The sequence below is a fragment of the Chlorocebus sabaeus genome, chromosome 21 (genome assembly GCF_047675955.1).
Source record: "Chlorocebus sabaeus isolate Y175 chromosome 21, mChlSab1.0.hap1, whole genome shotgun sequence".
NCBI classification, from domain to species: Eukaryota; Metazoa; Chordata; class Mammalia; order Primates; family Cercopithecidae; genus Chlorocebus; species Chlorocebus sabaeus.
Window position 1 is genome coordinate 106,978,134 of NC_132924.1, and position 25,190 is coordinate 107,003,323.

A 25,190-nucleotide genomic window follows, 5' to 3' on the forward strand; every position below is an offset into this window, starting at 1 on the left:
TCTCCCCTTTTTATGTATGAAAAGATAGATTTGAACCTGCCCTCTGCCTTTATCCCTTTTCTCTCCTGTGTGTTTTCACTGATTTGAACATTGCCAGAATCCTGTGTTGTTCTCATACTTCTATGATTCCTTATTTTAAGTTCAAAATGTCATGATCTTATCCAGTGTATATGTTTAATATATTAATGTATCATTTTCTTTCTGGCCATTAGCCCCATGAACAACTAGGCCCACAGTTGTCAGATTTTTTGCGAGGTTTTTCGAGGAGTAAGAGTATGAGTCTAGGAATCTCACTCTTTTAGGATCTTCACCAGGGGGTTCAACAGTGATCACTCCGATTTGCTGAGCACTTACTATGTGCTGATTATTGTTCTAAATATTTTATGTGTTTTATATCATTGAATCCTTACAATGACCCTTTGAGGCTGAAAATAGTCACTTGGATAAACAGGTTTAATGATTTCCCCAAGGTTATCCAGTTAGTAACTGGTTAAATCATAATGTAACTACTACTTTCTGGGCCAATCAAAAAGAAATGGTTGTCAATTCAAAAGAAGTGTATGTAGGAATTTGGTTCTTAGTTAATGGAAGAATACTCATATCCTTTTACTTGGAGAAAGATATTTAGATTTTGAGGTAATATCCTGAAATTGTGTAAACAACTGATAGATGATTGCTTCTCTATGTAGCTTGAATTCATTCTCTATGTACTCTCAACTGGCATAAACACAGATTATCTTTTACTTTTTAAAAAAATTGATTCTGGAAGCATCTATATGAACTGTTAATTATTCTAGGGATTACATGGCAGAACTGGAATGGATGTGTGAATAGTATTCATGTGTTACTAATGTATAAAGACAGAAATATAGTCATATATTATTAACCTTCACAAAGCATTAGTCAATATGTGTATCACACCACCTCGTCAATCAGCCTGCATGGGGACTGTCTGACCCTAAAGAGATTAAAGGGGAGGTACTTAACTGTTATCTTCACCACATGCTGAGAAGTGGCCACACTTGTCCTCACTGAGTAGAAATTGTCTTAGCAAGATTTACACCTGCAAAGTCTACCGTGTGTCAGCGAGTTAATTCTGTATTTTTCACTTCTCACATGCTTCAGAGGAGCCCCCACCAATTACACAACCAGTCACGGTGATGATCTATGTACTTGGTGGCAGGGTCAGCTTCTTCTTCCAGATAAATCAGTTATCCAGATGTTATCCACATGGCAGTCAGAGCGGCCATGCCTTCTGAGATTCTGCCTATTTTCCTCTGCAGTCTGGTGGCTCTCAGATTTTGCCATCAAATGTATAAAGCTAGAGTCATTTTTCCAATGCCCACATAAAACTGTAGATGGAATGAAAAATACTGGGTTTTAATTTATAAGAAAAAACAACCCCATTAAAAAGTGGGCAAAGGACATGAACAGATATTTTTTGAAAGAAGACATACATGCAGGCAACAGGAACAAAAGCTAAATGTCACTGATCTTTAGAGAAATGCAAATGAAAACCACAATGAGATACCATCTCATACCAGTCAGAATAGCTATTATTAAAAAGTAAAAAAAATAACAAATGCTGGCAAGGTTGCGGAGAAAAGGGAACACTTATAGTCTCTTGGTGGGAGTGTAAATTAGTTCAACCATTGTGGAAAGCAAGGTGGCAATTCCTCAAAGGGCTAAAAACAGAACTACCATTCTACCCAGTAATCCCATTACTGGGTATATGCCCAAAGGAATATAAATAGTTCTACTATAAAGACATATATATGCATGCAAATGTTCACTGCAGCACTGTTCCCAATAGCAAAGACATGGAATCAACTTAAATGCCCATCAGTAGCAGACTGGATAAAGAAAATGCAGTGCATATATACCATGGTAGACCATGCAGTCATAAAGAACAAGATCATGTTTTTGCGGGAATATGGGTGGATCTGGAGGCCATTATCTTTAGTAAACTAATGCAGGAACAGAAAACCAAATACCACACGTTCTTACTTATGAGTGGAAGCTAAATGATGAGACCTTCTGGACACAGAAGGGAACAACAGACTCTGGGCCCTACTTGAGGGTGAGAGGAGGGAGAGGATCAGAAAAAATAACTATTGGGTATTAGGCTTATGCCTGAGTGACAAAATAATCTGTACAACAAACCCCTGTGACACAAATTTACCTATATAACAAACTTGCACATGCACCCCTCAACCTAAAATAAAGGTTTAAATTAAAAAGATACTGGGTTTTTGTTATTTATTCAACACCTTTATTGAGGAGGAAGAGGAGGAGGAGGAATTGCCATGTATTAGCAATTGTGTGTCAAACACTGTTCTAAACCTTTATGTATTTTCTCATGTAATCATCAGAACCCCGTGAGTTAGGTAGGATGATTCTCCTTTCACAGGTGGGGAATCTGTTACAGAGAACTTCTTCCAAATAGTATAATATATGAGAAAGTCAGAAATATGAACTCAGGTCAATCCGCCTCCAAAGGACCACCTTCCTGTTCACTATACTTGGTACTTACCTGCTGGTTTCAGAAAACACATTATGTGTTGGAGATACAAAGATAAAACTGAGGTTGTACCTGCTATTGGTTAAGAGGTATGGTAGTCTGTTCTTGCACTGCTATCAAGAAATACCCGAGACTGAGTAATTTGTAAGAAAACAGGTTTAATTGGCTCATATTTCTGCAGGCTGTACAGAAAGGACAGTGCCAGCATCTGCTTCTGGGGAGGCCTCTCCTAGGAAGCGTCCAGTCATGGCAGAAGGAGAAGGGGAGCAGGTATCTCACGTGGCAGGAGAAAGAGGCAGGAGATTCACACACTTTAAACAACCAGATCTTGTGAGAACTCATTCACTATTGTGAGGATGGCACCAAGCCCTAGGGATCCTCCCCCATTACCCAAACACCTCCCACTAGGCCCCACCTCCAACATCGGGAATTATATTTCAACATGAAGTTTAGAGAGGACACATCCAAACTATATGAAGAAGGTAATGAGTATTTCAACTTAGATCCAAATTTACGAGTGATGCAGCTGCCTCAAAAAGAAACCTATGAAATAAAGCAACTGGAAAAAGTTAAGTTGAAGAGGAACTCCATATGGGACTTCCAATTCAGCTTCTTTAGTTCTGTTTCTACTTACTTGCTGTGTCATATTGGGAAGTGTGCTTTATTTCTGTTTGGTTCAGTTTCACCATTTGTAAATGGTCCTAATGTTTCCAATTTACCTGTGAATAAGCCATTCCCTAAGGCTCTTTGGAAGATTTACAAATGCTTAAGCTAGAAGGATCCTATTTGAACACAGAGACAAATGTTATCTCTGCCATGTAATATTTTTGCCTCTAGAATTCTGCAAAGCTTAAATCTGTGTCCCTTATTCATCCAAAATACCTGATTAAGTATTGGTTAATGCTTTTAGATGCTCTTTGATGCAGGGTTTTACAGAAATACAAAAGGCTTACAAAGTCCATGGAAATCTAATATAGCACCACAATAGTGCTTTTCAACAGAAGAACAGGAGCTGTTCATTAGCCTCCACTCCCCTACCCATCCTGTTTCTCTTTCATATCCGGCAAGAGCTGAATTGGCCACACCATACGCCTTTTTAGCAAATGATGAGTTTTTTTTACCAAGCCTTAGGGAGGATTATTTGGAATAAAGGAAAAATCAATCTTAATGTTTCTCCCCAGGACTGAAAGACACTGAGGTCTGTACTATCAATCACAAGGTATAAAAATCATGTGTCCATGCTGGTTTGCACTGTATGCAGATAGGACCCCAAAGCTAAATGTCCTGGGGGACCTAGGGCTTGCTCAGACCTGTTACCATCAAGCACTGTTTCCGGAGTAATCAGATGCAGTTTTCTCTCTGCAGAGCTGTGCAGTGTGTAGTGTGTACTGTTGGCTCAGAACTGGCCTCTTATCCTGTGGTAGCCTAAGGGAACGACTCTCCATTTCTACTTTGGCTCTTATTTTTGTTTTGCTCATCAGAATGGGCCTTCCATGAATCTCCTTTGTTCTTTCTATATAGTTTGATATTTGGGGTAATTCTTCCATTTCAGATGCTCATATCCTTCCTGGAGCTTTAGTTTCTCACCCTGAAACAGAATAATGTTCCAGGCAAATGAACTATTTGGAAGACATTAAGTTAAAGGCATTGTGAAAATATAATGAAAAAAATTGTTATAAAACTCTTTGATTTGTCCTTAACTTGAAGATAAAATTCAACAAGCATTATCAGCAGTCTACTGAGAGTAAGGAAGAGCTATACACTGAGAGATGCCAGGAAGAAGTAGTTACTGTTTTTGTTATCACAGATCTCACAATCTACTAGGAATGCTGTGGGCAAATACAGTGCAAGATGAAATGTACTAAGTCCGTAGGAGAGAGGCAGAGTGTTACCAGGGCTCAAAGGATGGCCCTTAACTTTGTTGCAGACACAGTGCAAGGTGCCACATCTTCCATTTGGTCCTCTCAACAACTCCCTAAGTTGTGTATTTGAGGAAAACGAGACTTAGAGTTGTTAAGAAATTTGTTCTAGAGGTAATAAAAGGTGGAAGAATAAATTATATTCCTCTGGGAAGCAGCAGCAAAGAGTATGGTTTCATAGAGATGAAAATTTCTCTTAAGCAGCAGAGTTTGGTTTTTACTATTTTTTGGGAGGCTCATAATAATATATTCTCAAACGAGTGTAGAGACATCTAAGACATTAAGCAGGGCAGTGAATGGAACAGGTATATCTTTGCTTCCCCAAAGAGTTACTATTTGTAGCTAGGGTAATATAAGATATTTCGGAGGAAGCATTCTGAGAAACACTAGAAGTTATATTGCCCATAGTCTTATGACCAGTGGTTGGGGGAAGGTGTAACAAATGATCATTTAAATAACAAATGGTACCACATAAAAGAAAGTAAGTCTTTGCCTCCTATACCCAAATATAAAATGTCCCCTCTGTGGAAGTTCATTATACAAATTGGGTCATTCTTGTCATCCCCAACTAAATCCAACTCAGGAGGCCAGAGGTAAAATCACTCTATGTACATTACACCTGCTCCAAGAATTAAATTTTCTACAAGGCCAGCTGCTGAAATGGCCTGCTGTAACTCTAAGACCAGTTTTACCTAGTAGCTGCTGAAACAACCTGCTGTGACTCTAAAGTTGCTTTTATCTACCACTGTCACTCCCAGTCAGAGCTTGACAGCTACTAGGGCCAATGAGCTTTCTTTTAAAACAATATATAGTGTTTGTCTTTCTCACAAGACTCCTAACCTTCTCTTTGTTCTTTGGCTATGTCACAGACCACCCATTCTCTGTGTATGCCCCAAATTGCAATTCTTACTTTCCAAATAAAAAATTTTAAATTTAGACATTCATCTCTATATTTTATCTGACTTCAACACCTCCATATTCAGGAAGCATTTTTTAAATATAAATATATTACCAATTATGTGACTAGACCATAGAAAAGCGCATATAATTAAGACACCTTTCCCCGATCCTCCAGTTCCCCTCATTCTTATCCCTTTTATCCTTCCTGATGATTTCTTTCACTTTTCTCCATCCCAGTTCTTAATAAATCCCTTTCATCTGCCCTTCTTCTGTAAAAGTGGGCAAAAAAGAGAGAGCAGTGAAATGGCAGGGAATGATTGCTCCGTTATCGAGATGTGAAAGGATTCATTGGTTGCATGTTGTGCCTCAGAGTGTAGGCTTTATTTCCACAGCTGGCTATACACACGTGTATGCATGCATAGGACCTAATCTGACTAATGTGCATTATGTCCCCATCTTGTGCAATCAGAAGGAACAGTATCAGTGAGCATGGTGGTTTTCAAAATCTATTTATTTTGCAATTAGTAGTTCAAACCTAAAATATCTGGGGTCCGTGAAAAGAGGTAGTTATTATTTGGAGGCAGAACAACTATTGCTTCTGAAATAGGAAGCAAAATGAAGAGAACTTTCCAAACATGTTTCTTAGATAAGGCCCATCCTGATGTAGAAACATAGCAAAAGAACTTAAAACTAGATTATAGAGGGTTTGGAAGATGGGAAAGAACAAGTAAATACATGAATTGCTAATAGTGGCAGAAGCCAAGTACTGTTGGGAAAAGAGTAGTAGCTTTGGAAAATGGGACTCAGGAAGGAGTGATCAAAAATAGTTACCATGAAATTTTAGTTTGGTGTAATGACTTAGTTCAAGAAAAAAGGACATCTCTATTCCAAGAAAGTTTAAAGTTACTTTAGCATATGAAGATCACCCCTCTGATCCAAAAGCCAGTAGGCTTCATAAGTACATAATTTATTTCTAAAGAAACACATATTTAGTGCCTATAGTATACAAAGCACTGGGGTAAGGAAAGATTAGTTTGTATAGGTTTCCAAATAATTCAAGGCAATAAATAAAATGCAGGGACAGTAGTACAGAGAAATTATGAAGACTGGGGGTAGAATTAGCTGGCATTAAATCTCTAGCTTGGAGCTGGAGTATTATGGTGTCTGACACTCAAATGTGATCCCAGTGTTAGGCGTGATAGCAGCATATCCCTTAGGCATTTAAGGAGAGGAAAGAAGTTAGATGGAGGGGCTCCTGTCACTGTCCCCATTGACTTTGTAGGCCCTGTGAATTCTTAATATCACAGACCTAATGAGCATTCCTATTTTTTTTTTAAGTATTTAGTTTTGTCCAGGCAACAACATCAAAGGATTTCAGAGTTGTCTTAAGACCTAGTCACATACTGCTATAGGAGTTAGGAAGGTACTATTATTAGTTTTCTAAATAGGAAAACTGAAGATTAAAAATTAAATATTTTGAGGCTGGGCAAGGTTCCTCACACTGTAATCCCAGCACTTTGTGAAGCTGAGGTGAGAAAATCATTTGAGCCCAAGAGTTTGAGACCAGCCTAGGCAACATCGCCAGACCCTTTCTGTACAAAAGAATTAAAAAATTAGCCAGGCGTGGTGATGCTTGCCTATAATCCCAGCTACTTGGGAGATGAGGTGGGAGGATTGCTGTCTTAGAAAGAAAGAAAAAGAGAGAGAGAGAAAAAAGAAGGAAGGGAGGGAGGGAGGGAGAAAAGATAGGGAAGGAAGAGAAAGGAAGGACGGAGAGAAAGAAGGGAAGAGGGGAGAGAGAGGAAGGGAGAAGAAAAGAAAGAACGAACTTATTTTATCCCAAGTTAGAGTAGAAAACTGTGTGGTGTCTTTCACCTCTGTACAAATAGGAAGAGGATTTGGAAATCATTATTATACCAAAATTTGATCTTCTAAAATGTTTTCAGTGAGAAAATTTCATGGGATCATTCTTCACTGTCTTTTTCTATCTTCTAAAAAGTTTGAATTCACAATGTTAACCTTTCCTTTCCTGCCGAGATAACCATCTTTCCCTTTTCATTTTCTCGCTTTCCTGACAGCTGATACCAGTCTAAGCTAATACTGGAACAATTTTAGATAATATTGCAGATGCACAAGGACATCCTCATATGAATCAATTAAAGAAGTCACAGTAAGTTGCCATTGAAAGTGTAGCAGCTGCATCCTTGAAAGCAGATGCTCTTCTGGGTCTGAATGAGTCCAATTTTAACTAATTTTAAGACCTAAACAGATTTCAGTCTGGTTAATATTAGGATGTGGAACCACTTGAGACATCCTAATGTCCTAGTCTGATTACTTCTCGATGACAGTTCGTATGTTGGCTTTCCTTGATAGATGCGGGGTATTTAATGCCAGGCATTTTTATGTCAATAGTAAAGAGAGACCCCAAGTCGTGGATGCAGCAAAGCGCACTGACAACTCATGAAATTAAAGTGGCTTCTAACAGCAGCATGATTTATAGGGAAAGAACTTGGGGTATAGGGATTCACCAGAATTGCTTTAAATGATATTTCTGTTAGATTCCTGAATCCCCAGAAACCAACTATAATGAACTACTTCCCCATCCCTACTCTCTCTCTAGATTATACTCAGAAAAACTAAGGAGAAAGTTCGAGTTATAAATGGCAAGTTGTTTCTTCTTTTTTCTGATCTTTCTTTAACAATCTGTTGTTATGTTCATTGTCATATTGCATTGGTCAGTTTAATTAAGAAGGCATTGGTTGAGCTTCTGTAATGCCTCTAGTTATTCTGCTGGCCTTGAATGGGGGAAAATACATATAATACGTAATTCTTTCACTGAAGTAGTTAATGATCCAGAAGGGAGACATAGTTAATGGAATATAACTTCTAGAATTGAGAGGGGTGGGGAAACCATCCAGAAGAGCCACTGACCCTTCCTGGGGAATCAGAAAAGACTTTCTGAGCCAGACAAGGCATAAATAGTTTTGTAAGAGGAGTAAGAGCCATCAAAGGTGTAGAATCATGAGACAGCATGGTATGTTTAGGAAATTTGCTTTAAAAGGGTGGTAAATCAAAGGGCCAGGGTTGGAGAGGGGATATGCTGGAGAGAAAAAAGGAATGGAGAGATGGAGAAAATCTGGAGGGTTTGGAAAGCTTTGCTAAGGAGCTTAGACTTGATCATATAAGCAGTGGGAAACACTGATGTTATTTATACAAGAAATTAACATAGTCAAATTTGTGTTTTGGGTAAATAATTTTATCTAACTCATATTTAATTAGATAAAAGGGGGCCAGGTAAGAAATAGAGACACCAGTCGGGAAACTATTGCAGTAGTCCATGGAAGAGATGGGGTCCAAACCAAGAAAGTGGCAGTAGATACAGAAAAGAAAAAATAAATATTAAGAAAATATTTGTAACTAAAATTGGTGGAAATTAGTCTTTGCTGGAGAAAGTCAAAAATTACACTCATGTTTGCAGTTTGGACTCCCAGATTGATGTATCACCTATAAAAAGAATTCAGGATAGAGAGCAGATGCTAAAGAAAGATAATGAGTTTAGTTTTGAACACATTGCATTTGAGATGCCTATGGGATATACAGGTAGCAATATCTTGCAAATCATTAATCAAATAAGGTTCAGGAGTCATCATTTCATGGATAGTAGTGCAAACAATGAAAAGGGATGAGCTCACTCAGAACATATTGGCAAGTAAGGAAGACCACTAGAAGAGAAAGTCCCCAGAAACACCGGCATTGTGGACGGACTAAAGGAAGGGGATTCAGTGAAGGAAACTATGGAAGAAATGCCAGAGAGAGAAAACAACACCCAGAAGAGTACGCCACATAAGCCAAAAGAAGATGATTTCAAGAAGTAAAGGGCCAGTGAATTCAGAGATAGCAGAGAGCCTGCATGAGATGAGGACTGAAGAGCAGCCAGTAGATTTGGCAATTACAGTATCATTGATGGCTATTACCAGAAAAGTTTTGAACAAAAAGGTGAGGGCAGAGTCAGATTGTGGCACACTGAAGCGTTAATAGGAGGTGGGACTGGAGAAAGTCAGTGCTAAGATTCTTTTGACGTCTCTGTTGAGGACTAATAGGGAGCAGGTAGTACAAAGGGCCTGAGGAGAACAGCGTGAATCTGGAAAAACTGCTGAGAAAGGGAAGGAGCTAGCCAAGCACCAGGGAAAGGATTGACATGTGGTACTGAAAGCTTTTTTTGAAATTAAAATCCATTTTAGTGGCAACAATCTATACATTTTTGTCTTTTTAAATTAATATATTATAGCTGTACCTATTTGGGGGGTTCGTGTGATATTTTGATAAATGTATACAATGTGTAATGGTCAAATCAGGGTAACTGGGATATCTGTCACCTCAAACATTTATCTTTTCTTTATGTTGAGAACATTACAATTCTCTTCCATCTATTGTGAAGTATACGATAAATTATTGTTAAGTATACTTACCCTATGGTACTATCAAATACTAGAACTTATGTCTTCTAAGTGTATTTTTGTGCCCATTAACTAACTTTCCTCTCCCCCTCCACCCCCTTTTTTTTCTCAGCCTCTGGTAATCACCATACAGCCTCCTTGAAATTCCCTGTTCAGGTCCCACATTCGAGTGAGAATATGTGATATTTGTCTTTCTATGCTAGCTTATTTCACTTAACATGATGACCTTCAGTTCCATCCATGTTGCTCGACTGACAAGATTTTATTCTTTTTTTTTTTTTTTTGAGATGGAATCTCACTCTATAGCCTAGTGACGCAATCTCAGCTCACTGCAACCTCCACCTCCCAGGTCCCGGTTCAAGCAATTCTCCTGCTTTAGCCTCCTAAATAGCTAGGATTACAGCCACTTGCCACCATGCCCAGCTAATTTTTGTATTTTTAGTAGAGACAGGGTTTCACCATGTTGGCCAGGCTGATCTTGAACTCCTGACCTCATGATCCACCTGCCTCGACCTTCTGAAGTGCTGGGATTACAGGCATGAGCTACCATGCCCCGCCAGAATTTTATTCTTTTTATGGGTGAATAATATTCCATTGTGTATATCTACCACATTTTCTTCCTCTATTCATCAGTTGGTGGATATTTAGACTGGTTCCGTATTTTGGCTATGGTAAATAGTGCTGTAATAAACATGGGAGTGCAGATATCTCTTTGATATACTGATTTCTTCTCTTTTGGATATACCCAGCAGTGAGATTGCTGGCTCATATAGTAGTACTATTTTTAGTTTTTGAGGAAACTCGATGCTGTTTTCCATAATGGTTGTACTAATTTACATTCCCACCAACAATGTATGAGCGTTCTTTCTCCACATCCTCACCAGCTTTGTTTTGTCTTTTTTATAATAGTCATTCTCACTGGTGAGAAATGATGCCTCATTGTGGTTTTGATTTGCAGTTCCCTAATGATTAGTGATGTTAAGCATTTTTTTTTTTTCATATATCTGTTGGCCATTTGTATGTCTTCTTTTGAGAAATGTCTATTCAGGTCTTTTGCCCATTTTTAAAATCAGATTGTTTATTGTTTTTTTGTTTTTGTTTTTTTGTTTTTGCTATTGAAGCTGTTTGAGTCCCTTATATATTCTGGTTATTAATCCCTTGCCAGGTATATAGTTGGAAAATATTTTGCTTTATTATATAGGTTGTCTCTTTACTTTGTTGATTGTTTGCTTTGTAGAAGCTTTTTTGGCTTGGTGTAATCCCATTTGTTTATTTTTGCTTTTGTTGCCTGCACTTTTGAGGTCTTACCCAAAAATCTTTGCCCATACCAATGTCCTGTAGCATTTCCCCAATACTTTTTTCTAGTAGTTTCATAGTTTTTAGGTCTTACATTTAAATCTTTAATCCATTTTCAGTTGATTTTTTTAGTAAGTTAAAAAATGAGCATCTAGTTTCATTCTTAGGCATACAGATAGCCAGTTTTCCCAGTGCCATTTATTAAAGAAACTGTCTTTTCCCCAATGTGTGTTCTTGGTGCCTTTGTCAAAATGAATTGGCTGTTAAGTGTGTGTGTTTATTTCTGGGTTCTTTATTCTGTTTCATTGGTCTGTGTATCTGTTTTTTATGCCAATACCATGCTGTTTGGGTTACCATAGCTTTGTAGTGCAATTTGAAATCAAAGTAGTGTGATGCCTTCAGCTTACTTCTTTTTGCTCAGGATTGCTTTGACCATTCTGGGTTGTTTGTGGTTCCATTTGAATTTTAGGATTTTTTATTTCTATTTTTGTGAAGAACGTCATTGGTATTTTGATAGAGATTACATTGAATCTGTAGGTTGCTTTGGGTACTACAGACATTTCAATATAATATTCATTGTTTCAATCCAGGAGTGTGGCTATCTTTCCATTTTGTGTGTGTGTCTTCCATTTCTTTCATCAGTGTTTTATAGTTTTCCTTGCAGATGTCTTTTACTTTGATTAAATTTATTCCTAGGTTTTTCTTATTGTAAATTGGATTTTTTTCTTGATTTCTTTGGTGGATTGATTGCTGTTAGCATCTAGAAATGCTACTGGATTTTTGTTTTGTTTTGTTTTTTTGATACAGGGTCTAGCACTGTTGCCCAGGCTGGAATGCAGTGATGCAATCTTGGCTCACCGCAACCTCTGCCTCCCAGGCTCAAGTAATCCTCCCACCTCAATCTCCTGAGTAGCTGAGATTACAGGCACCCGCCACCATGCCTGGATAATTTTTGTATTTTTAATAAAGACAGTGTTACACCTTGTTAGCCAGGTTGGTCTCTAACCCCTGGTCTCAAGTGATCTGCACGCCTCGGGCTCCCAAAGTGCTGGGATTCCAGGCATGGGCCACCGCGCCCGGCCTGATTTTTGTATGTGGATTTTGTATCCTGCAGCTGTACTAAATTCATTTACCAGTCCTAAGAGTTTTTGGGTGGAGTCTTTAGGATTTTCTAAATATAAGATCATGTCATTTGCAAACAAGGATAATTTGATTTCTTCCTTTCCACCTTGGATGCCGTTTCTTTCTTTATCTTACCTAATTGCTCTGGCTAGGATTCCAGTACTTTGTTGAATAAAAGTGGTGAAAGTGGGCATCGTTGTCTTATTCCAGCACTTAGTGTAAGGCTTTCAATTTTTCCCCATTCAGTATGATACTAGCTCTGGGCCTGTCATAGATGGCCTTTATCATGTTGAGTTATGTTCCTTCTGTACCCAGTTTCTTGAGAGTTTTGATCATGAAGGGATGTTGAATTTTATCAAGAGCTTTTTCTGGCATCTATTGAAATGATCATATGATTTTTATCCTTTATTCTGTTGATGTGATATATCACATTTATTGATTTGCATATGTTGAACCATCTTTTCATCCCTGGGATGAATCCCACTTGATCACTGTGAATGATATTTTTAATGTGTTGTAAAATTCTATTTGCTAGCACTTTGTTGAGGATTTTTGCATTTATATTCATCAGGGATATTGGCCTGTAGTTTTCTTTTTTGTTGTTTCGCTTTGTCTAGTTTTGATATCAGTGAACAATACGTTCTTTTGTTTTCCTGTCAAATGATGAATTGTAGAATTGACTCAATGTTACGTGAGTTTTAGGGCAATTATAGTGAAAGAAAAGTATTCAAGGGAGTTGAGGTTTATGGTCAAAGAGTAGCTCAGGGGATCAACCATGCAATCCATGCTGAGGGTCCTAAGAGGGACTTTTTCTACCAGGAGAAAATGAGAGGATTACAGCGTTAAAGTTATAATGGAAATGAGGGTGGGAGAGAGTTGAAAGAAGAAAAGTTTTTGATCTGAGAATATGATATTAGAATTTAAAATTTCAGAGGCTGAAAACAGGATTTAATTTGGCAGCAAATTATTAATATTTTTTTTGATTTGCAGTGATTTAAAGAGGTGTTTGTTTTTCTAATATAGCAAAAAGTCTGAAGTCAAGCAATAGCTTCTTTTGGCCGATGGTTCAGCAATACTTAGTCCAGCACCTCTCTGATTCTTGGTCTTTTCCTCTCAATAGCAAGGTGATGCAACTTCAGGTACTTCGATCAAATCAGAAAAGTGGGGAAAGTGGGAGCAAGTGGTGGCACCAGCCTCAATTCTCCTTTTATCGGGGAAAACAAAAGACTTCCCAATGGCCACAAAAGACTCTACTTAGGGGGCCAGTGGACAGATATGATACATGGCCACCTCTAGCAACAAACAGGGCTGGGATTACAAATATTTAGCTTTCCAGAATCTGTAGTGGAGTGAGCAAGGCAGAGAATGAAATTGGAAGTAGCTGCTGGTTTACCAAAAAAGCAGTGTCTGCTCCAAAGACCAATGTTCAGCTTCCTTTTATGGAATAATATTTAGGTAGTACAGAAAGCCACAATCATCCTGCCACAAACAGCTAACTAGGTGACTTAAAGATGCATGCTTTATGATGTTCCCCTCCCTGTGTCCGTGTGTTCTCATTGTTCAACTCCCACTTATAAGTGACAACATGAGGTATTTGGTTTTATGTTACTGTGTTAGTTTGCTGAGGATGATGGTTTCCAGCTTCGTTGATGTCCCTACAAAGGACATGAACTCATTCTTTTTTATGGCTGCATAGTATTCTGTGGCGTATATGTGCCATGCCTGTCGAGGGGAGCAGGGCAAGGGAAGGGAGAGCATTGGGAGAAATACCTAATGCATGTGGAGGCTTAAAATCTAGATGATGGGTTGATAGGTGCAGCAAACCACCATGGCACATGTATACCTATGTAACAAACCTGCACGTTCAGCACATGTATCCCAGAACTTAAAGTAAACTTAAAGTAAAATAAAAATAAAAGATGGCATGCTTTATGCAGTGGTCATAGGAGGAACAAAGATACTAAGAATGATCTGTTGTCACCCATCCCTAGTATTAGAAAAACAGCTCAAAGTGCATATCTTCATAAAGTGATCAAGCACTAACATATTTAAAGTCCAATATGTGTGGTCTCTGCTGATATGAAGAGCAATACTGGAGATAAATATACAATGTAGCCTCTTAAAGGGTATGTATGAGGGTGTGTGTGTGTGTGTGTGTGTGTCTAGTAATCTCATATCTTAACTGTAACCTCCCAAGCAGATTGTGTTAGCATTGCTTTTTTATAGATTTTCATTTGACACTGAAGATCTAGTTAATGGCTTTTGTGTTGTCTTTGTTTGCCATGCTTAGTATTTCTTTGCTCAGTATATTCCTTCTTGTTAAGAAAACTGTGTAAATTTCAGTAAGCCCTGAGGAGCTCACAAGCCAGCTTTCTAGTAGAGCTCTGGGCATAATTTTTCATGTTACTTTAATAAAATGTTATATTTTTGCCATAGATTACAGTCAAGTGAAATGTACAGTGTGCTGTTACCTGAAACTACTTTTTACCTCACTCATTCTAAGTTTCACCTCAGCAGCTAATCTGCCATAGACTTACTCAACTTAGATATTTCTTAATTTGTAATCTGACAGTGGTTAATTGCCACATGATAAAATTACGTATTTATAAAATAGGAAAGGGGAATTTTTAAAGTTTCTTGGCGGGATTTGTCCAGAATGCCTTTGATGGAATTTGGTCGATTAGTGTATCTTTGGACCTCAGACTACGAGTGAGACTTCAAAGTCCAATTTCTGCCTCTTCTCATTGATACAAGATAACTCTCCATGCTACAGTCACTGTCACCCCATAGAGGAATTGAAGGGCTGAAAAGCCCTAAAATGTTTTTAAATATTACAGTTGTATAGTTGCTTTCCTCTAGCCTGTTCCATGAAAACATTGCAAAAGCAGTGACCTTGCCTTGCGATCAAACAACATGATTAATGCTAACGTTAGAGAAGAGATGCAATGTCATACATCTAAGCTTCAGCAGATCAAGTTAGTAAACATCTAGAATGATACCAAGGCTGGCAATAATTTAAAGTCTGCATTGCTACATTCCCTTCCTCCTCACCCATCAGTTCCCTTGAACAACATTCTTTTTTTTTTTTTTTCATGTTTGCCATGTTATTTTTACTTATTACGATCTTGTTCCACAGAGAAGAACTTAGCCTTACATATTATAGGCCTGGATTGTCTATCCAAGCCGTTTTCTGGACTTAGCAAAGTTTAGGAATGGATACAGTGCTGAAAGGTCATAAGTGCAGACACTACACGCTATAGCAAGACATTGGCTCTCTACCCTATAAGGTGAATGACCTTCTGAGTTAGTGATGCCTCACCAATTCCCATGTTCCCTAAGTCCAGAGTGCCTCTTTCTTCCAAAGGACTCTCTGAAAAAGAGAAGGATTTTCATACAGAAAAGCAAAACATACCAGAAATTGAATAAGGATGGATGGAATTATTTTGTAAGTCTACTGTTGCTGTAATAAATCAAAGACCTAACCTGAAAAAATCACTTTCTAAAGAAGAATAATAATTGCTTACGTTTCTTGTTTATATTAAGTTTTATATGTTGTTATTCTAAGTGTTTCACCTACATTAATTCATTTAACCCCATGATATAGATACTATTACCCTCACTTTACAAAATAAAAGAATAAGGCAGAGAAAATTTGAATAATTAGCTCTTGGTCACATAAAGGAAATGTTGGAGCCATGGCTTAAAGCCAAACTTTGAGGCTCCAGAGAGCTAAGAAAACTTTTGAATGAGATTACCAAATTGTTGGTTGGTAATCTTTGAGAAATTGTGGGGAAATGGGGATACAATAGAAGTTTAGAGATAAACAAATGTTTTTTATTTTTGTCCAGCATTTCTTTGAAGAAAATGTCTAAGTGGTGCTAAATATTTTAATAAATTGGTTTGGAAATATATAGAAGGTAGCTTTATCAAATTTTCCAGAAAGACCTTTTTAGGGCTTTTAGTTGGCCATAAGCTATATATGAGTTGAAGTGGAATATAGCACACTAGCACTTCCACCTCCCAGAATTTAGGGAGGTGTAAAGCATCATGGCATCTAGGAAAAGGGAACTGATCATTATGTCTAGACTGGTGAGCCCTTTCTGTAGTATTTGTTCTGTTTTGTCCTGAGTCCTACATTTCAAGGGAAATAGAGGAAAATTCGAATGTTTTGGTAGGTAAATGTTGAGATTATAAAATGATTTAATTCAATCATTAGAAGAATGAGTAAAGAACTGTGGACATTCCACCTACAAAAGGGAAGACTTCAAGGAAGCCAAAAGAGGTATCTTCAATACTTGTAGTACTGACACATGTGTGATTGCAAAGTTAGGTAAAATTAGAGCCAATGATTAGAAGTTAATGGAGGCAGATATTGGCTTGATGTAAGATGGTCAAATCGTTTGGAGATGGAACAGGCTACCTCGAAAGGTATTAAGTTTCCCTTCACCAGCATTTGTATAAGTGTGCAACCAGAATGTGGACAGCCACTTGAAGGTGCACAGAAGACGGAGGCACAGAGCAGGTGGTTGGGCCGCATGATAGTGAAGGCCTCTTCCAGCTCTGAGGTTCTCTTTCTGTAGGTTGGTGCAGAAGTAATTAGGGTTTTTGCCATTGAAAGTAATGGCAAAAGCTGCAATTACTTTTGCACCAAACTAAATATTATTCTATGAGTTGATTCAAGATAAGCCACTGAGCTTCTATGTGCAATCAAATATAGAAACAGTCTATCATGTCTTGGACTTCTAATGCTGCCAACACTAGTGTTACCCAAACTAGTAAAAACAACAAGATGAACAGCAAAATAATGTCATTTCAAAAAAATCTGTAGGCATCTAATGAAATGACTGGTGTTTTATCCTTACTTTTCAGTGCTTTCTCCTGCTCAGGACAGCCACACGAACACGGATCTCCCCCCAGTGTCAGAGCAGATCATGCAGACTCTCAGTGAACTTGCCAAATCGTTCCAGGATATGGCTGACCGCTGCTTGCTGGTCTTACATCTGGAAGTGAGGTATGATACAGCCAAGCCCAGGACCTTGCAATTTGAATGCACTGTGGTTCATAAATCACTTACTTATTTCCAGGGAGTATCACCATAATTTCTGGCTCATATTATTGATGTTATCCCTTTTTACGCTGAAAGTTATTTTTAGCCATATTCAGTGACTGAGCGCACGGTGTATTTTGAGTGTGGTAATTCAGAGCTGGCATGGTCTATGAAATCAGGTCACCTGGATTGGAATGTCACTATCAGCTGGCTAGGCGATCGTTGGCCAGTTAATTAACTTTACAAACCACGGTTTCCTTATTTTAAAAATGGAAATGGTAGTTTCTAACTTATAGAGATTTTATAAATGGAATAATAATTAGCACAATGCCAGACACAAAGTAAGTGCTCAAAATATGGTAGCTTTGCTATTGTGGTGACTTTATTGTGATTCATATTTTTACTAAAGTGCTCTGCTAGTCAAGAAGGGAGTCACATTGGAAAAAGTAGAGGGAAAGAAGTAAAAGAATTATACTAATATATTTTAGTTAACCCAGTATATCTAAAACAGCATTTCAATAGGCAATCAACAGAAGTGATTGAGGTATTCAGCATTTTCCTTTGCGCTAAGCTTTTGAAAGTGCCCATTTATACTTACAGCACATCACAATGTGGACTGGCCACATTTTTAAGTGCCTGGTAGCTACATGTACCAAGTACTAGCATACTGGGCAGTTGCCAAGAGTGGCTGGGGCTGACTAGGAATGAGATTTTTTTTCTTTAAGATAAAATGGTCAAAAGAAATGTGACAAAGTAACAAGAATGATCCATCTGTGCAAAGACCCGGAGGAAGAGAGTTTCAGACAGAGGAAGGCACACTCACAAAGGTCTTGAGACAAAAATCAAGCCTGGCGGTTTTAAGAGCAGAGAGGAGGCTGATATGCTTGTAGGCTGATGAACAAGCTGGGTGGGGAGGACTGAAAAAATAAGGCACAGGAGACAGGCTAGAGCCCAGTCCTGTGGAGTCATGAAGCCTGATACATTACAGGGTCTTACAGACCAAGTGAATCATTCAGATGTCACAGAAGCCATGGAAGGGTTTTAAGAAAGGGAGAGATACCAATTAATTAACATTTTTAAAAGGTCACTCTGGCTGTTGTATGGAAAAGGGATTGCAGCGAAAAATATGAATGGAAGCAGGGTGACCAGTTGAGACCAGCTCTGAGCATCAAGGTGACAGAGGTGGAAGTATGAGAAGTGTAGGATTTGGGACACATGCTGAAGGTAGAGCTAATGAAGTTTGTTGATAGGTTGTATTGGAAACAGCGACTGGTGCAGTGAGAGGAAAGACTCAAGGAAAACCACTAGTTTGGGGCCAGAGCAACTGTGTGGATGCTGGTGCCATTAACTGAGGGGAGAAAGACTGAGAGAAGATAAGGGTTGAGGAGAATGGCGGCAATCAGGCCTGCCATGTAGAGATGTTCAGTTTGAGATGCTTATTAAACAACTAGGTAGCAATGTCCAAACATCAGGACCAGAAAGTGCATGGTGTGGTAACACATTCTGTTCTGTATTGCTTTGGAACATGATTAACATTGATAGACTATTTTTCTTTTCATTTGAAGTCTTTACTAGATTTAGGGTTTAAAAATGTAAATAGGACTTTGTTTGATAGGTGACCCTTGGGAATATGTTTGGACTCCAGTTAGAACTTGGATTTATTTCCATGGTGACTCCTTGTGTGTGCTACTTGCTTTTTATCCTTCATTACCATTGCCCAGTGAGTTACCTCCTTATTGCTTGTGAGAGCCTTGTGAGTGGAACAAGAAAAGTTAACATTGCAGATTTAGAATCTGCTACTCAGCTTTATTCCTGATGTTATTTCTCACATTAATCTGTCCAGAAATAAAGCTTTTTCTATATATTTTCTGATTTGTTTTACAATAATTTTCAGATTTGGTATCTCTTTATTTACAAGTGGACAGTGAAATAAATCAGGTGTTTTCTGTGAATAAATATATGCAATAGATGGAAGGAAATGAAAAACACCAAGTAATATTCTAGTGCTGCTGTTACCTGCGTTACAAAGGAAAACAAGGGAATACCAAATTAGTTACTATCACAACTCCTGGTATTTATACTATTGATTGTGTGCTTATATGTGTTCTACATTCAGAATTGTCTACTTATGTGTAGTTAATTCCAAGTGGGATATTTGTAACACATTTGAGTAAGATCTTTTAAGTCCTTAACCCCTATTTCTGCCCTTTTGATACATCTTGGCAATACTCTTCTTAATACTGAACATGCTTTAGTCATTAATTTACAAGAAACTATACAGTGCTATAACACCGGTTGCTATATCTTTTTCAACATTAGTCTAAAAACAGAAAAACGTCATTTTTAAGAATGAATATTTTAAAAGACTGAATTTTAGAGCCCTGGATGTAGAATTATCTTTCCCTGAATTTAACTCAGAACACAAAACATGGGATGTTTTTAAATTAAATTTCCTCACTTCCTCGTAAAACATGGTTCCAACACTCAGGTTGCTTTCTTGTAAGTGTGCTTCATTTCGTCTTTGGTCCTTTTAAAGTAAGGTACATACAACTAGCAGAATATGCCACATAAGGCTCGGATAGTGAATGTAGACACACTTACTGTGTCCCGGTCATGTTAACAATTTTTTTCAGTTTGCACAGTGATGATACAAAATGAGTAAGACAGATTTCATGCCACTCTAGTATAATAACGCTAGAATAGAGCTGTCTGCTAAGTGCTCTGGGGGCATGACTGTGGAAGAGACCATCAAACAGCTCTTCCAGGTGTGGCTTGTTCATTGTGATGGCTGGCCCCGAAACCTAATATCATGCTGTATATTAGGTGCTCAGTAAAAATGTGATTAAGAATTAGCTGGTTGGAAACCAAACCCAGATAAAGTAAGTGCTACTTTACCAAACAAAACCTGTTGTCTTTAAAGAAAACGAATTGGTTTGCAGTTTCTTTTTTTACACAGTAGTCCACTTGTAAGTCCACTGAATTATCTTAAGAGGTACAGAGGCTATGTGGCCAACATCATTCTCATCAGCTAATATTTGTTTTGTTCCCATCCTGCTGTAAAAAAGGAATTAGAGCTTAGGCCCAGTTGTCCAGCAGCTGGTGTGGTGAAAAAGTGGCTGATTAGCTCCTATCTCTGGCACTTTTAGCCAAGAAATCACTGAGATAAGAGTACAGATAGAAGAAAAAAATTCATGGAAAAAAAGTAATGAGATATGCCAACAAAATCCAGAACAACTTCAGATGCCAAAAACTGGTCTTGTTCCCCAAAATATCTTTATATCCATAGCACATATTTTTCTTTGACATTATTAAAGTTCAAACCAAAAAACTGTTTTCAAATCCCACGCAGTCTGTGTTGAAGGGTCCATCTAAGGAGTGTTTGACATTTTACCTGTGTCATTGTGGTTCACATTTTAACCACCAGGCAGCCCCTTTCCACAGTACAAAGCATAAAGCAAATGGTTTCCACAGTACAAAGCATAAAGCAAATGGTACCCCCAAGAGACGAAAGACATGGTGAGCCCATTAAAAACTGTTGAGGTTTGTTTTTTCTATTTGAACTTTAGAAGAAGAAAATTAAGTTGCCATTTGAGTCCAAGATGCCAAGAATGTCACCTTTATCAGCTGATTTTTCTCACCATCAGGAGGGCTCTAAGTAGGTTCAACAGCAACTGTCTATCACTGTTGGGATCCTAAGTGTGCACTCTCTGAAAATCATCCACCCCACTGTGTAATCAGCAGTGTTTGCAGAATACATTAATGTCAAAGTCATACTAAGGTCAGCAACAACAAGCCAGAATTTAAATTTAAAAAAATACTTGATTTGAATTTGGCATTAGCTGATGACTATTTTAATTTCTTTTTTTTTTAATCTCTAATCACTTGGGAAGAAGATAATACCTTAAAGAAAGGTTATATGTCTTCTCTCCCAATAGCTTCAGGATCTCATAAGCTCTCACCTCCAGTTCCTAAGTGTTTCCTAACTAGTCGCTCTACTTCCAGTTGCTTCCATTCTCTACTATTAATCCACTCGTATACTGTGCCAGAGTGATCTTGCCAAAGCTTAGGTCTGATTATATTATTCACCTCTTAAAATCCCCCTAAGGCTCCCTGTGGCTTCTAGGATAGAGGCCTGATTCCCTACATGGCCTTCAGAGCCTGTGCTGACCTGGCCCGTGCCCATCTCCCCAAGCTCGTGGCATGCCTGTAATGTCGGATCGGTGTGCATCTGAAAAAAACTACTCACCAGTCCTCAGAACATCCTGCATTTATAGTCTCATGCTATTTTACATGGTCTTCTCATTGCCTGGAGTCATAATATCTGTCATTTACTTTAAAAATACTTTAGTGTAGATGCTTTAATTGTATTCAACTTCTTTGAAAATAAAGTTAAAAATAAAATGTAAACTTTATTTAAATTTCAACCACAGTAGCAATCGGTGCCCTAGTCATGAATCCCATTCCAGAGTTGGTCAACTTTCATTCTGTCAGAAAGATCACGTTCCAGAGGAGGCTGCCACCAGTGCCATTACCGGTATTCTTATCAAAATTATACATTTGTGCCAATTAGTACATGAATGTCAGAATGAGTTTTTATTGGTGAAATTAGTTATTAGTTAATTAGCAACTGTTAAGATGAGTATCTATCAGTAAAAATGAGCAGTAGTCAAGATATTTGGATTCTCTTGGATGAACTGCTTTTAAGAATATAACACATCCCATATAAAAGTTAGCTTAAAATAGATCTTTCAACTAAATGTAAAATCTAAAACTCTAAAACTTCTAGAAGAAAACATAGGAAAAAATTTTTATCATTTTATTTAGGCAGAGATTTCTGAAATATGACACTGAAAGTACCATCCAAAAAGAAAAAAGTTATAAATTGAACTTCATCAACATTAAAACCATTTTTGATAGACATTGTCAAGATTAAAATACAAGCAAAAGACCAGGAGAAAATATTTGCAAAATGTGTATCTGATAAAGGACTTGTATCCAGAATATATAATGAACTCTCAAAATTTAAGAAAACAAAAAACCCAATTTTTAAAACAGGGCAAATGATTTGAACAGATATTTCATCAAAGATACATGTACAGAAAATAAGGACGTGAGAATATGCTGAACATCATTCATCATTAGGAAAATGCAAATTAAAACCACAGTGAGATACTGCTCTACATCTATTAGGATGACCAAAAATTTTTCTTTAAAACTGACAACACCAAGTACTGATGAGGATGTGAAACAACTGGAACTTTTGTATACTGCCAGTAAGAAAGCAAAATGGCACAGCTCCTTTGGAAAGCAATTTGGTAGTTTCTTACAAAAGTAAACATATGCTTACCATATGATCCAGCAATCTCACTTCTAGGTATTTATCCAAGAGAAATAAATGCAAAGTTACATGCACACAAAAATGTGTACATGAAGTAGCTTTATCCACAACCACCTAAATCTGGAAAGAATCTAAATATCAGTGGGTGAATAGATAATCTGTGGGACATCCAATTCAGTGGAAGGCTACCCAGCAATAAAAAGTAATGAACAACATAGACGAATCTCAAATGCTTTGTGCTATGTGAAAAAGCCAAACTCAAAAGGCTACATACTGTATGATTCCATTTATATGGCATCCTGGAAGAGACAACTGTAGAGGCAGAAAAATAGATCAGTGGTTGCCAAAGGTTTGGGAGTTGAGTAGGGATTGACTATAAAGGGACACAGAGAATTTTGGAGGAGATGTTTGTGTTCTATAATTTGTGTTCTATAATTTGGTTCTGGTGGTGGTTATACAATTGTACATGTTTGTTAAAACTAATAGAACTGTACACTAAAAGGGGGTAGTTTTACTGTTTGTAAATTATTTCTCAATAAACCTGACTAGAAGTAAAGAAAGATGACAGGCAAAGCGTGGTCGCATCATTAGAGATAATAATGCCCTAGGCTTTTGCAGCCATTCATTTAGGAATATTTCTTATTACTTGATGCCAACTGTAAAGGTAACAGAACCTGGACCCTGGATTATGTCATCATGTCTTACCTCCAGTGAACCTTCCATGCAAGGTCAGACAGAGCACCTAAAATGACAGAGTTAGGACTAGACTGGGCTTACAGCCTGTTTGAACTCTGCCTGCCAAGGGATACTGTTGGTTTAGGATTTTTTTTTTTTCTAGGATGGGGGATTCAAAATAAATACCTGCATGTAGGGCAGAATTTGGACTGAAACACACTCTGATTATAACTTTAAAAGGCTGTGTTGGTACAGCCAATCCATACCCACCTCAGACTTCTTCAGCAGCTACTAATATCTGCCAAAAAGAACCTGAGAATTGTGTGTGACCAGAGTGACACAGGCCATTTTCACACAGAAATGCCCTCCTTCCTCAAGCTGTCAGATATGTTCTGTGAGACTCAAACATCACCTTCCGTCAGGACCCTTTCCTGATACCCCGTGGCACGTTTCCATGGCACACTGTGTAGATGTGCTTGGAGTGAGGTGCTGTTCTCTTTTAGTCATTTTCTTAATCTGCCCCACTAGGCTGTGGGTCTTTAAGGATACAAACTGTCTTATATGTCCAGGGCCTAGCACAATGTCTTACAAATTCATAGAGGTTCCGTACGTGATTTACTTAACTAATACATTATCTTTAATAAATATAAGACTAGTGATGACAGCCAATACTTACTATGCACTCCATTTGTGCCAGACACTGCTATACATAACACTTAATAAGTAGTAGTAGTGTAATCACAGCACCCTATGAGGCAGCTGTTGTTTTTACCCCCATTTAATGGATGAGGAAACTGAGGGATAGAGAAATAAAGTAACTTGCCTAAAGTTATACAGCTGGTGACTAAAGCCAAAGTAGTCTCCTTACACTTTTAAGATCTGTAAACTCTGCCTCTCATCTTCATTGCAACAATATCTGTTGAAAATTACAATGCTTTTCACACTATGCCTACAACCCTGGCATTGAAAAGAATTTTAGAACTCCTTACCAACACTGTATGGATTAAAGAAGCAATAATCATAGCAGCCAGCTTGCCCCAGATCACTCAGTTGTTCTATAGAATAAGTAAGATGGCTTTCTGGTTAAAAGAGGGGAGGGTGTTTACATTAAAACATACAAGGCCACAGCTGCTTCATATTAAGTGTAGAGCATAGTGTCTGGCACAAATAGAGTACAGAGTTAAGCGTTGGCTATCATCGCTAGTCTTACATTTATTAATGATAATTTAGTAGTTATTTTGGTGCTGTGTCCCAAGATCATTGCCCTCCCTGGAAAGATTTATTAGTAACTGCTCTCCCCATCTCTCTCTTTTTCAGGGTTCACTGTTTCCACTATCTCATCCCTCTTGCAAAGGAGGGGAACTATGCCATTGTGGCTAATGTGGAAAGTATGGATTATGACCCCCTGGTGGTCAAGCTCAACAAAGATATCAGCGCCATTGAAGAGGCCATGAGTGCCAGCCTTCAGCAGCACAAGTTCCAGTATATCTTTGAAGGTCAGGCCCTGCTTCTGTCTCTGGGAGTTGGGGAGGAAGAAAGGATGAAGGTTTTCCTGATTTTCTGTATTACTGAAGTTGAAGACTTGTAGAAAAGAGTTGTTTGTTTGCTTGCTTGTTTGAAGTAAATCTGCAATACCTAGCCTCTTTGTGTGTGACTAGGTAGACAACAATATGGCCGCCATCTGCTCGTGGTTGATAAGGAGATTTAATCCAAGATAAGGCAGATGGCTGCCTCCCTGACATGCCACTCATGAGATTTGAGAGAATGTGCAGACTGGGCCACAAATTAACTCAAGAGGAGCTTATGAAAGAAAAAAAAAAAAGCACACATACACAATGAGGAGAGAATCCTGAAAGATCACTCATTGGCTAAAATTATCACTAGAACGGGAAGTTTTCTCACAGAATGTTATAAT

At 38.0% G+C, this 25,190-nt stretch overlaps 1 protein-coding gene across 1 annotated transcript in view; it reads left to right on the plus strand.

The window, feature by feature from the left end:
• The window catches only part of EXOC4 (exocyst complex component 4), an 818,776-nt gene that overhangs the window by 732,355 nt on the left and 61,231 nt on the right, over positions 1-25,190 (plus strand). Inside the window, exons 15-16 of the mRNA XM_007982965.3 lie at positions 17,085-17,226; positions 24,593-24,771. Of these exons, the coding sequence (XP_007981156.3) occupies positions 17,085-17,226; positions 24,593-24,771 (321 nt within the window). The remainder of the gene's footprint in view (positions 1-17,084; positions 17,227-24,592; positions 24,772-25,190) is intronic.